This window comes from Aquarana catesbeiana, linkage group LG10 (genome assembly GCF_042186555.1).
Source record: "Aquarana catesbeiana isolate 2022-GZ linkage group LG10, ASM4218655v1, whole genome shotgun sequence".
Classification (NCBI taxonomy): domain Eukaryota; kingdom Metazoa; phylum Chordata; class Amphibia; order Anura; family Ranidae; genus Aquarana; species Aquarana catesbeiana.
In genome coordinates, this window is record NC_133333.1 from 61,308,989 (window position 1) to 61,323,408 (window position 14,420).

Below are 14,420 nucleotides of genomic sequence, written 5' to 3' on the forward strand. Positions count from 1 at the left end.
GGCCCGCCCGCACATTCTCCGTTGTCAGTGGCCCGCCCGCATGTGCTCCGTTGTCCGGGGGCCCTCCCGCACGTTCTCTGCTTTCTGGGGGCCCGCCCGTACGTTTTCCACTGTAAGGGTTGCCCGTCCACCCCTTCTCCACTGACAGGGGCAGTCTCTTCGTTCCGCGCACGCGGGGGGTGGGGGTGGGGGTGGGTGTGGGGGGGGGGGTTGGGGGTGGGGAGGGGGGCTTTTGTTCACCCACTAGTCGCTGAGGAAAGACTGCTATCTCTGGAAAGGGAAACCATGTAAGGAGGCAGTCGCTGGAAGGGAAAGTCAGATGACCAGCTGACACCAATGCAGTGAAGGGGGAGGAGCTCTGCAGGAGATCCCATGACACAGGAGCAGCCCTGGAGGCACGGGAGTAATGATGAAGGGGAAGGAATCAACTGACAAAGTAAGTGACAAAATAGTCAGTGCAACTGTTCCCAACCTCTGCCTCTTACTGACCCCCCCTCACCACCACAGATCTTATCCCTATCCCCCCATGGGATAGGATCTGTGGTGGTGGGGGGATGGGATCAGTAAGAGGCAGAGCTGGTGGTGGGGGAGGATGGCACCACCACTGCTCCCACCCCCCTTCACCACCATCACCGCCACTGATCCACCACCGATCCCATCCCCCACCACCACCACCGATCCCACCACCCCCGCCACTGATCCCACCCCCCTCACCGCCACCACTGCCAGTGATCTAACCCCCCCCTTACAGCCACCACTGATCCTATCCCCCACCACTGCTGCCACTCATCCCATCCGACCCACCACCACTGCCGCCACTGATCCCATCCCATTCCCCCATCACTGCCAACCACCGCTCGCTGCCACTCATCCCAGCCCCATGTCTCACCCCTGTACACCTGGATAGGACGGGCAGCATATAGAGGAACCAATACCCTCCATTTTCCTCCTGAAGTCATGGCTGCAGGAAGAAAATGGAGGGGATCAGGTCCTCTATATGCCGCCCCCCGCTGCTCTTCCTATCCAGGCGTACAGGGGTGACACATGGACCCCCTGAAGCATGGGGCTAGGTCGCCCCGGGGGTCAGGAGGGCCCCTCACGGTTTCTTGCACCTGAAAGTTCTAGTTACACCTCTGTGTACACTCACTACTTTACATTGTAGCAAAGTGTAATTTCTTTAGTGTTGTCACATGAAAAGATATAATAAAATATTTACAAAAATGTGAGGAGTGTACTCACCTTTGTGAGTTGTGAGATAGATAGATCGATCTAACACACACACACACACAATTATTGCCAGTTCCTCCCTGCTGAAATATAGGCCAGATTGGAAGTCTTCTAAACAGGGCAGGCTTATGTAGCAAAGAAAAATCATGTGTGTGACTCCCAATACTTTAATTTTAGGAAGAGTCATTACGAACAGGCTAATGCAGAGACCAAGATTCATGGCTCTTCACAAAAATTCAGGTAAAAAAAAAAAAAAAAAAAAGTCCACTACACAGCAAAAAGGAATTACAGTAAATGCCAGCCAAAATTGGCAGTTGGAAAAGTTACATCATACCTATCATACATGCCCACAGTCCTGATTTTGCCAGGACATTCATGGGATTTAGACCCTTGTCCAGTTTTAACGTTGTCCCAGGAAAAAAAAAAAAATCACGTGAAATTGGCATTTGTCCCAACTCCTGGAGAATCGCCAGAGCCGCCGATAGAGGTCCGGGGCCGGCACTGGTGATGATCTCCGCTGACGTTTTACAGAAGACCAGCTCTCATGGAGACCGGTCACTTTCCGAGGGGAAGAAACAAGAGGCAGAGCCCTTGTGGCTGCCAATAGAAATGGAGCTGCCGCCAACCCCCCACCCCGCCTGCTTCCAGTCTGTGACCTGTTGTGGGAAAGGCTGTGGGACGGGGTTGGCGGAAGCTCCATTTCTTTCTGCAGCCACCCGGACTCCACCTCGTTTCTTCCCCTTGGCAAGTTGGGCTTGGCCTTCACGAGAGCTGGTCTTCTGTAATGGCGGCAGAGGTCAAATCTTGCATTATCCGACGAGAGGCAGAGCCAAGGGACTCTGCTGGGGGCACCTGATGGCAGGAGGGACTCTGCTGAGGGCACCTGATGGCAGGTCACGGTGGCAAATGACACGCTCAGTACTCCCACCGATTCTGCTTTATGGCGAGTTGAACTATTTCATTTTATATTACAATGTAATAATGCGCTTTAATCATCCTGACACCATATCAACCATGGTGCCGTGGTGATTGAAGCGCCAACACCAAGTGTTTGGGAGTATCTTTATCTGCGGATTGTTAAACTTTCTGGAATACACATATTGCTGGTGTGGTCCCCCTCTCCCCTTCTCTCCCATTTGAGCCACGCCCAATATTTAGTTTAAACAACGGCCCACATCGCCGTGCCAAATTTTTCTCTTTCTCCACTATGTCACACCTACAAGCGAATGCCTCACCTGATAATTATAAGACTCCGCCTACAGACAAAAACAGTGTCCCTATAAATTTTTTTTACAATGTTGGCAACTATGTACCCATCTTTAGCAATGACAAAGGGTGGGATAAAGTCTGAAGATACATAAATAGTATTGATCCTGGAGGTCTTAGAACTTTTAAAATCTTTAGCTGAAGATTTACATAACACACCTGCACAACCATTTTTATTTTTTCTTGCAATGTGCCAACCAACCTTGACCATTTTAAAATGCAATTGAAATGTAGTTTAAAAATGGGAATGTGTTAAACGTTTTCATGCTTTGCAGCCTCTCTATAAGGCCTATATTGGTCCCATAAACAATGTTGCAATCTACGGCGAACGCTATTACAGTGCCTTGCAAAAGTAATCACCCCCTTGGCATTTTTTGTGTTTTGTTGCCTCACAACCTGGAATTAACATGGATTGTTTGAGGATTTGCATCATTTAATTTACAGAACATGCCCACAACTTTGAAGATGTTTCTTTGTATTGTGAAGCAAACCAATAGGACAAAAGAACAGAAAAAGTCAATGTGCATAACTATTCACCCCCCTTAAGTCAATACTTTGTAGAGCCATCTTTTACGGCTATCACAGCTCCAAGTCGCTTTGGATAAGTCTCTATGAGCTTGCCACATCTTACCACTGGGATTTTTGCCCATTCCTCCTTGCAAAACTGCTCCAGCCCCTTCAAGTTGGATGGTTTGCGTTTGTGAACAGCAATCTAAGTATAACCACAGATTTTCTATTGGATTGGGGTCTGGGCATTGACTAGGCCATTTCAACACATTTACATGTTTCCCCTTAAACCACTCTAGCGTTGCATTAGCAGTATGTTTGGGGTCATTGTCCTGCTGGAAGGTGAACCTCTGTCCTAGCTATCAGGGCTTCCTTCTTAGAGCTGGCCGCTCAGCTGTCGGCTAATTGCCAGCTCCTATCTCTCCAGAGGTAATCAGCTGTTGAAGATATCCTGCTCGTCACTCCTGCCTACTTAAGCTGTTCAGCCCAGTGGATCTCTGTCTTCGCCTTGGTCAACATCACAGAAACATTCTCCTGCGATCCTGTTCCAGACTTGCTTTGCCGTCATCCCTTCTAGCTCCAGATCCTGCTTGCTGTTCCACCACATTGATCCCTCACTTCTGGCTTGGCTGACTATCCATTCCGGTTACTGAACTTTGGTTATGTTTTGACCACGTTTGTGCTTTTTACTTTTATTATTGAACATGTGTGAAATCGGCCTGATTTCATGGTTTCTGACACTAGCCTCAAATCACACACAGAGTGGTACAGGTTTTATTCAAGAATATCCCTGTATTTAGCACCATTCATCTTTTCCTCAACTATGACCAGTTTCCCAGTCCCGACTGCTGAAAAACATCCCCACAGCATGATGCTGCCACCACCATGTTTCACTGTGGGGATGGTGTTTTTTGGGTGATGTGATGTGTTGGGTTTGTGCCAGACATAGCGTTTTCTTTGATGGCCAAAAAGTTCAATTTTAGTCTCATCAGACCAGAGCATTTTCCTCCATACATTTTGGGAGTCTCCCACATGCCTTTTTGCAAACTCAATACCTGCCATTTTGTTTATTGATGAAAGTAATGGCTTTCTTCTGGCCACTCTGCCATAAAGCCCAAATCTATGGAGCGTGCGGCTTATTGTCGTCCTATGTACAGATACTCCAGTCTCTGCTGTGGAACTTTGCAGCTCCTCCAGGGTTACCTTAGGTCTCTGTGCTGCCTCTCTGATTAATGCCCTCCTTGCCCGGTCTGTGAGTTTTGGTGTGCGGCCGTCTCTTGACAGGTTTGCTGTTGTGCCATGTTCTTTCCATTTGGTTATGATAGATTTGATGGTGCTCCTAGAGATCAAAGATTTGGATATTTTTTTTTATAACCTAACCCAGACTTGTACTTCTTAAAAACATTGTTCCTTACTTGTTTGAAGAGTTCCTTGGTCTTCATGGCAGTATTAGTGGTTAGTGGTGCCTCTTGCCTCTGGGGCCTTTCAAAAAGGTGTATATATGTAATGACAGATGATGTGACACTTAGATTGCACACAGGTGGACATCATTTCACTAATTATGTGACTTCTGAAGGTAACTGGTTGCACCAGAGCTTTTTATGGGCTTCATAACAAAGGGGGTGAATACATACGCACATGCCAAATATCAGTTTTTTTATTTCTGAAAAATAGTTTTATGTATAGATTTTTCTAATTTTACTTCACCAACTTAGACTATCGTGTTATGATCCATCACAGAGTATTCAGATTAAACAAAAAACATTGAACTAAAGGCTGTAATGTAACAAAAATAGGTAAAAATCCAAGGGGGTGAATAGTTTTGCAAGGCACTGTAAATTGAGCAAACATGTTATAGTTTTCTTTTTTCTATATAAACAGAGCTGTGTGCCACGAAGAGGAAGAATGTGACTGTCCTAACAAATAGGCTGCACAGTCCTGGCCTTGTATTTAACTTAACTTATCACCTGATCAGAATCACCTGATCAGAATCCAAGCACTGCGTTTTCTCCAAAAACACAAGCTTTGGAAGAAGGCATAACTACAGAAAACGCCATCCGTTGTCTGTCAGGGAATCACGGGAACTTAGAGATGTAAAGGCAGAAGGTTTTTTTATCTTAATGCATTCTATGCATTAAGATAAAAAGCATTCTGTGTGTACCAGCCTCCCCAGCCCCCCTAACACTTACCTGAGCCCCATCTCTGTCCAAGAGTACCTGGGCCATCTGGGACTCTCCCTCCTGATTGGCTGAGACACAGCAGCGGGCGAGTAGCCATTTGGTAATAAAAGCACTTTCATGGATAACCTGTTTGTTATTTAAAAAAAAAAAAAAAGGCGGCATTTCTGGCTGGCAGATTACAATGGTTACGGATAACGGCTATAGCCGGTGGCAGTAGCCATATGTCAAAAAATATGACAAGCTGGCTGTACCCAAGTTCCTGCTGAACCAGTCGAGATTCGAACAGGCTTTACTCCTGTTGCTGTAGAAGTGCCTCATGTCTGCTGCAAAGGATTCTCAAAGCACTCTAAAAGAGCACGACAAACAAAAAAATTGCTTTAAAACTTATTTGCCTGATTAAAACTTCAGACCAAAGCCTTGTACACACTAAACGTTGGGAAAAAAAAAAACAAACAAAAAAAACAAAAACCTGACAGCTCAGGTTGGAGCCTCTGTACTAACAATCCAGTGATAGTACAGCAATCTCCCCTGCTGAGCTATTGTGTTCTGACAGGGGGGAAGGTCCCCCCGCCAGAACACTCTGGTCAGGCTGATTGGGAGCCGGTTGGCAGACCTTTTTAGGTCATGCCCCTTTGACAGACGAATGGCTGGTCTGTTGGACCAGCTACAGTAAACACGGGCCAAATATCGACCGGTTTCTATTGAACCAGCTGATCTGCCCAACATTCAGCCCATGTGTACTAGGCTTAAAAGCGGTTGTATACTTATTCTTTAAACTTTTACCTACAGGTAGGCCTATAATAAGGCTTACCTGTAGCTATAAAAAATATCTCCTAAACCTGTAAGGTTTAGGAGATATTCCCCTCGCAATGAGCCGCTGACTGCAGTGGCGCATGCGCACAGGGGATTCTCGGCTGAAAGCCCTGCAGCCCTGCCGGAAAGAAGTCTCCCGCGCGCATGCGCGGGAGTGACGACATTGCGGCTCCAGCCACTCACAGCGCCGGAGCCGCGATACCCGTAAGACACGCCAAGCGGAAATGTCAGCTCCCTCGGCGTGGACCGGGTGAGATGCCGGCGCCTCGTTCTAAGGTAAGTATCTCATAATGAGCTAGTATGCGGTGCATACTAGCTCATTTTTTTCCCTACACCTGTAAGGGAAAAGGCATAAAGTCAGCGGGTTTACTACCACTTTAAGCCATCTTAAACTAATTTCCACAGGCAAGTATTGATTTGGTCAAAGCTTTATACCCTCATAGTATAACCAAGCAGGGTTATAAATTAAAAATCTGTAATTATAATTAGTGATCTTGGCACTTAGTTATGGATGCTTAGACACCTAATATGACAATGATATTCATATCCATGCAAAAAGACCTAAATTATTAAATATTCTCTCGTATCCCAAGAGATATCCCATGTTCTGTTCCCAAGATTGATCCCAAATCTCTATGAGCAACTAAGACCTTGCAGTGCTTATTAAAAAACTGTGTGCTGCGAGGCATGGGAGTTATGCAAAACCTGGGATTTTGATAAGTAAATATGAATCAAAATTGCATTTGAGCCTTCACACCTTAGTCCATGCAGGTTACAGCCTTTTTGTCTGCTGGAAATTTTGGCGAAAGCTGTGGCCAAAAGTGCGCTACCGTTAGCCCATCCTAAATACTAGTCAAGTTTTTCTGAGCCATCAGTCTGTGCAGCGCTTTACAGAATAAAGGGAGACTGCACCATTACAATACCAATACAAGACAGGAGGGCCCAGCTCATAAGAGCTTACAATCTTGAGGAAGGGCCAAGCGATACAAAAAATTAATAAATTTGATGGAAGCATTAAAATTACAGTTTTTAGGAGGGAGCGGGAAAAGCTTCCTTAAAGAATTTTTTTTTTTTCATGGACTGTCTAAAGGCAGACAGAGTAGGAGGAAGCCAGACAAATTGAGGTAGAGATCCAAAAATATGGGGGGGGGGTAGCTCTGGAGAAGTCCTAGAGGTGACAATTACAGGCGGTGACAAGGGGGCTTGAGAGCAGGAGTGGCAAGGACAGTTTGAGTGATATTTTTAAGACTAAGTTGGCAATGTAGCTGGAGAAAGAGTTGTGGATGACTGTGTATGTGGTTTGAATGAAGGAAAACCACTTTTTTGTATGGTAGTGTTAAACTTTGTATGATCACAATTGATGCATAATTATGTTTTAACTTATTCATGGCTAGTGACCATGAAACCATGACCATAATAAAGACCAAACCAATATGTGCAAAACACTATACATTCACTTTAAATTTAAAGTGGAAGTCCGATAAAAACCCAACTAAGCTTAAACCTGCTGCCATCCCCATTCTAAGCTCTATACGAACTAGCAAAGATGTGTATACTTACCTAATCTAGGGGCATTCCGGTCCAGTCACGTATCTGCCCAGCGGCCAGCTTAAGGATAAAGCTCAACTGCTACAAAGCCTGGGCAGTGACCTCACCCATTGACTTACTATGGGGCATCCGTTATCCGCTGTCCTGCCTCCCCCTTGAGGCCAATGTGACCAGACTGGAGTGCCCTTAGGTAGGTATAAGCATCTTTCCTTTACAGGGTAGTTAGTATAGGGCTAATAAAAAGTGTGGGAGCAGGTTTAAGCTTTGCTGGTTTTTATCAGACTTCCACTTTAACATAATGAAAAGTCAACATGTAGACCCCCCTTCATAATGGCTGCAACAGGCTGGTTGAACTGGTAATGCAGATAGAAAGACCTCATAAACCAGTGTCCTTAAAACAATAAAAGCGGTGTGCGTGTTCCAATTTTGTGGCATCTGCAGAAAAACCGAATATCAGTTTGTACGTGGCTTAATTTTTAAAGATATCTGAATTAGCTACAGAGAAATAGGATTCTTTGTAACTACACGGTCAATGTTCCTTGTTTACCTTTCACAGTATTACATTAACTTACTGGTGCACAACAATCACTTCAACATAACAGCATGTTAATGATTGACCAGTCTTGGAGGTCACTATGTCAGAATCAGAACAGACGGGAATTTTTACAGACTCAAGCGGAACACATGTGACCATACAGGTGTAAACACAATATTTAATAATTTAAATACCCAAAAGGGATAATATATGCAAATCAACCACATTCCACAGGGTCATAGTCAGAAAACCAGTAAAAACCATGTGATTCTCAAGCTACATTTATTTACAATGCACCTAAAAGCATTGACATTCAAAACGGTTTAAGTGCTGTAGGTGGAGGGCAATGGCTACTGTATCTACCTGGCATGTGAATAGTATTAAAGCATATGTAAAGCCAAAACTTTTATTTTTATTTTTTAAGTAGGGAGAGTTAAAGAATTGTTAGTTTGTTTGCCATCTGTTTCTCATGAAGCTCTCGCTTTACATCCTGACCTGCAGACTCAACAGGAAGTGAGAGGATTTCTTTCTAATGTGAGAGATATCTCCTCTTAGACAGTTGTCACGGTGAGATGTGTCCCTATTGGAAGACTTTCCCCTTTATTTCTGTTTACTTTAATAGCCAGGGACACTGGTGATCAGGACAATTAGAGTTTTGTTGCAGACTGTGTCCATGTTTCACTCTAATGCCTCGTACACACGATCTGACATTCTGACAACAAAATCCATGGATTTTTTCTGATGCATGTTGGCTCAAAATTGTGTTGCATACACACGGTCACACAAATCTTGTTTGAAATTCCGAACGTCAAGAACGCGGTGACGTACAACGCGTACGATGAGCCAAGAAAAATGAAGTTCAATAGCCAGTGCGGCGCTTCTGCTTGATGCCGAGCATGCGTGGAACTTTGTGCGTCGGAATTGTGTACATACGATTGGAATTTATGACAACGGATTTTGTTGTCGGAAAATTTGAGATCCAGATGGCAAATTCCTGCCTTCCAAATGCAAGGCAACAAGATTTTATAAAACTCTGCACCTGACTACCCTGGTGTAGTGACACTGATCTGATAATAAAAGGCAATAACAATGCAGTAATTTTGATTAAAAACAGAAGGATATTTTATCAGACACCATCCTTGTTTTATAGAGGGGGAGGAGGGAGGAGGTGCATGATGTCAAGTTTTAAAAAAAAAAATATGACTGAAGGTCCGCTTTAAGAGGGCATTAGACTTTACCACTGGTCACCAATGTTAGGGGGCACTGCACTTCACCACTGACCACCAATGTAAGGGATTGCTACACTGACCACTTTGCACAGTGCATATCATGGATAACTCCAAAGAGTGCAGTGGCCAGGAGTATATGCTGTATATTACATACTGACTACTGTATATCATATAGTTTAACTGGTGGTTTATGTAAGCTGTGCTGTACATTACATACCTCTGACCAAGTGTTTACTGTGTTTAGCGCACACACACAGTGAGTAAGCACTTGTTCTATTTTACTATGCCCCTTCAAGCTATACCCACTGCTGAATCTGATGTGACAACATGCACAATTCGCCAACATCGCTCTAAGGGCACCCAAGAGTGCTCTAGTCCTTTCAGAATCCTAGCAACACCTATGTTACTGACAGCATTCCAATTCCTGTCTGCCGGATTATGCACACATTCCAGTGCAGAGTAAAAAAAATTACCGGGGTGTAATTTTATGAAAGATTGTTTCTTGTGGTGGTAGGAAAGTAGTCTGGACAGATTATCCCAATGGCATCAATATATCTCTAGATGCATTTGGAAGGCAGGAATCAGCTTCAACACCCTGTGATAAGCAGGTGCTGAGAATCCAATGTTAGGTCTGCTTAAATAAACATCAGTAAGACTATCATTATTAAAGCTGAACTGTAGGCAGATATATGACACACATACACAATAATATAACTCTGTAAACCTTTAAACTTTTTTTTATGCAAACAGTGCAAGTATCTGAATGTGACAAGCTCTTGCAGTTCCTGTACAGCAGGGCTCCAGCATGAGAGGAAGAAACAGCAAAATAAGTTAATCAGGGCACATGCTGACAAGAAGTATGTTGCTCAGAATAGAAAGGGTGACATAGTAATAAGCGCATTACTGTGCTACTTTTCCTTTCACTGTCCAGTTCACAGACTTGGGTGAATCCATGACAACCTGGGCTTAGGAAGTGTGTTAAAGAATGCTGGACATCAAGTTGAGGACATCTAGTGGTGTAAAAGAAGTACTGGGTGGTGGTTATGCGATGTCCGCTCTGGATTCAAAGTTTATTATTGCAGAAAAAGCTGATAATGGGCTATTAAATCTGATCTTACTTTTGGCTGGAGTTCTGCTTCAAGCAATTCTCATGTATATATAAAAAAAAAAAAAAAAAACACACACAACTTACATGGCCCAAGCCTTCATTGTGGGACAGGATGATACTGTACAGAATTCAGAGATGGAACCATACATGAGACTGACGTGGTTGTAGAATGCAGATGCTTAAAAAATAAAAAATAAATAAATAAAAAAAAGTTCAAATACATTACAACAAAAATGTATACATATCCCTATGCCCAGAGTCACAGATTATTCTCTTCCCCCATAGTCACTGGAACAAAGACTATAATCATTGTAACCAGCAGCTGTTGTAATTGACTTGCCAGGATCTTCTCCCGGTGGCATTCTTCTGCTGCCTTGATTGGCCAGGGCAGGATGACATCACTCCCATGCATGCACTGCAGTGCAGTTATCCCAGCACACAGATGCTATGCCGGAATGTAAACTGGGCGCAGCTCAGTGTATATACACACACTACAGAAGACTTTGAAGAAGCAGGTAAGCGTATTTTAGTGCAGAAGAGACATTGCACATTTTTTTTCCCCCAGAAGTCTGCCTGTTTACAGTTTTCCATATACAGCCTTGAGTTACACGTTATCATAATAGTATCATAATCTGTTGCTGCAGAAAGATAGATGGTACTGAGTACCGTTTTAAAACTGTGCAGGGATAAATGGCTGTAAAAAAGCTGTAGTGGCAGTTTTCAAGGTGTAAACAGCTCATATTATATGCATATCCTGACTCTTCGGACTTGTAAAGTTGAGTTTGGTCCCATTTTTCCGATGTTCCAAACATCTATAGAAGAAGCAACCTCCTGTGCTCAAGTGTGGTACTCAGATGCTATTGCTTCTACTGTTTCATTCTTGATCCAAATATAAGCACCACACTTTGCTGCCCTCCAAAGACTGGTAGTAGGCTGAATATGCTAGAACAGTAAGTAAAGGGCGCACCAGCCTAATGCATTATCCTTATATACCATTTAATAATAAAATCAGAGTACATATTATACCTACAAACCAACGTAAGTACAAGCTCATCAAAATATATCCAGGAAGAGAACATTAGAACTTCTGCATATCATCTCAGCACAAGATGGACCTAAGCGGGTCTGAAATGTTGACACATTTCGAGGGACATACCCCTTTTCCTCAGGTATGTCCCGTGAAGCGCCTCAGCCTTCCAGACCTGCATAGCTTCGTCTTGTGATGGGATAAGATGATATGCAGAAGTTCTGATGTTCGGTTCCTGGATTTATTTTAAGGAGCTTATACATACATTGGTTTGTGAGTATAACAATGTACTCTGATTTTGTTAATAAATGATATATAAGGATAATGCACAAGGCCGGTGCACCCTTTGTTTGTTTACTGTTCTAAATATCTATGTTGGCCCTTGTAATGGATGGCCTTACTCAGCAGCAGCGAGACTTATAAGACAAGGGATGGCTGGGCAAGCTTAACTGTACAGAAAAAAAAAAAAAAACTGAGATGAGCATAACTGGAGTTGCCTCTATCTCTGAATCTACTGACCTGACATGAAGTTTTCACCAAGTTAACTTATGCTTCTGCATTTTTTTTACATATATTTATTATTTTTATTTTATTATATGCTCAGTCTGAATTGCCAAGGATTGGGACTGATATTCTTTACTCCTCCATCACTCCAATTTTACTGAAATAGTGAACCAGATCACAGGACTAGCTGGCCAGAACTACAAATTCTGTGGCAGGAATAATTTTCATTCCCATATAAAAAAAAAAAAAAATCAAATGTGTACTTGGCTACTTGCCTTGTGGTCTTGGATGTATTCATAGATAGAGCATTAAAATGATCATGAGTTCAGAAGAAATGATACAAAAGCAGCCCAAGCTGATGAAAATTTTTTTTTAACTTACCATTACTGGCAAGCCATTCGTCTACGTTGAGTCCTTTAGGTAATGCAACCAGCATTAATACATCAGCATCTAGTATTCGGGCAGATGTGTATCGAGGTTCCAAGTAGAGTTTCTCTGTTTCTGCTGAGGCTTTCTTCTTCATTTTACTGCTGAGATGGAAAAGAGGAGTAACTGAGTCTAGGGTCAGGTAAATGGCTGCTATAATCTTAACAAAAACATATCAAATATTTTTTATGTGACAAAGGGCCATTTGGACACTGGAGAGATCTATAGGTGACTTTTTAACCACTTCCGGACTGCTGCACGCCGATATACGTCCTAACTTTGAAGAGGAATATCGTTGTTATGGCAGCAGATAGCTGCCATAACCCCGGTATCCTCTTCTTTGGCTGGCGGTCTGGCTTCTGATAATAGTGGTCTCTGCGGCGGAGCTCCGGTACCCTCCGCCGCTTACCGGAGCCGGGTTTGGAGATGAGTGAGGGGAAGATGACCCCCACCTGTCTCCATGCCATTGCAGGGTGAAAGCCATGTCAAAACGTCACTTCCGCCCATAGCTCTTAACCACTTGCCGACCGCCTCACGCAGATATACTGCGGCAGAATGGCAGGGCAGGCAGAGTAACATATGGGTACGTTACTCCCCTCCCGTGGGCGCGATCGCGTCTGTCCCCCCCCCCCCCAGTGCCCGAGGCGGTCAGCATCGTTGCAGGAGCAATCTGTCCTGAGGGGGTGGCCACCGATTCATGGCCTCTCCCTCACGATCGCTCCTGACGAATGGGAAGCTTCCTCTGCTTCAGAAATGTAAACAGAAGCAGAGGAAGTGTTGTCATCTCTCCTCATGAAGCCTTTTCGTTCCGGCTCCCAAGGAGAGAAGACATTAATGTGAGTTTGCATCAACAGCACACTAACACCAGTACACATAGGCACACAAATCACCCCCCGATCACCCCCCTGCACCCCCTGTCACAGTGACACCAATAGCAGTTTTTATTTTTTTACTGATCACTGCATTGGTGTCATTTTGTGACTGTTATAAGTGTTAGGGCAATTAGTGGTAGGCCCCTTTGGGTCTAGGGAACCCCCCTAATAAATGGTTTAACCCCTTGATCACCCCCTAGTTAACCCTTTCACCCCCCTGTCGCCAGTGCCACTAATTGATAATTTTTCTGATCGCCGTATAAGTGTCATGGGTGACGCTAGTTAGCCTGTTAGTTATTTAGGTTCACCGTCCGCTTTTTATAGCGTCAGGTACCCCCATATACTACCTAATAAAGGTTTTAATCCCCTGATTGCCCCCTAGTTAACCCTTTCAACAGTGATCACTGTATAAGTGTTACGGGTGATGCTGGTTAGTTTGTTTTTTATACTCACCGTTTATTACCCAACAAAGGTTAAACCCCCTGATCGCCCGGTGGGTGATATCAGTTAAGTCTTAGTGTCAGTCAGGGTCTGCGTCGCCCCAGGCAGCGTCAGATTAGTGCCAGTACCGCTAACACCCATGTACGCAGCATACACCTCCCTTAGTGGTATAGTGTCTGAACGGATCAATATCTGATCAGATCTATACTAGCGTATACTACTGAACCCCTGTTTTTAACGCGTACTGTTAGGTTAATTGGTTGTCTGCGAGCTGGTGGCAAGTAGGCTTGGAGTTTTTTCCTGGGCATTCCCCAGGTTTTGTTGTTATCTGTTTGTGGCCTTCCAATGCGACTTACTGCGATAGCCAGCTATAAGTGAGGGTGGTGGCAATGTTTTTGTAATCACATTGGGGTGTGTGTTGGTCCAGCAAGGCACCAGCACCTTTGCAGCCATTGTGCTATTTGCTGGGTGTCTGGTGTGCCCTGTACCTTTAAGAAGGGGTGGGCTCCCTTCAGTCCACCTGCCCTCACTTAACCATCAGAATGCATGTGCCTCCACTGTGGGGACACCCAAATTTTTAGTGTTAGGACCACAGATTACAGGGTGCCGTGACGTGGCTCTGTGGCTTACGCATGCGTTTGTAAATGCCTGCGGACTGAACCCCTGTTTTTAACGCGTACTGTTAGACAGGTTAATTGGTTGTCTGTGAGCTGGTGGTAAGTAGGCTTGGAGTTTTT

At 44.2% G+C, this 14,420-nt stretch overlaps 1 protein-coding gene across 2 annotated transcripts in view; it reads right to left on the bottom strand.

The window, feature by feature from the left end:
* The window catches only part of LOC141110720 (MOB kinase activator 2-like), an 89,402-nt gene that overhangs the window by 22,911 nt on the left and 52,071 nt on the right, over nucleotides 1–14,420 (bottom strand). Inside the window, exons 3-4 of one of the 2 annotated variants that reach the window (XM_073602259.1) lie at nucleotides 12,326–12,471; nucleotides 10,498–10,591 (exon numbers count right to left, since the gene is read on the bottom strand). In XM_073602259.1, coding sequence (XP_073458360.1) covers nucleotides 10,498–10,591; nucleotides 12,326–12,471 — 240 coding nt within the window. Of the gene's footprint in view, nucleotides 1–10,497; nucleotides 10,592–12,325; nucleotides 12,475–14,420 lie in introns of both variants that reach the window. The other variant, XM_073602258.1, reaches the window with a different exon arrangement.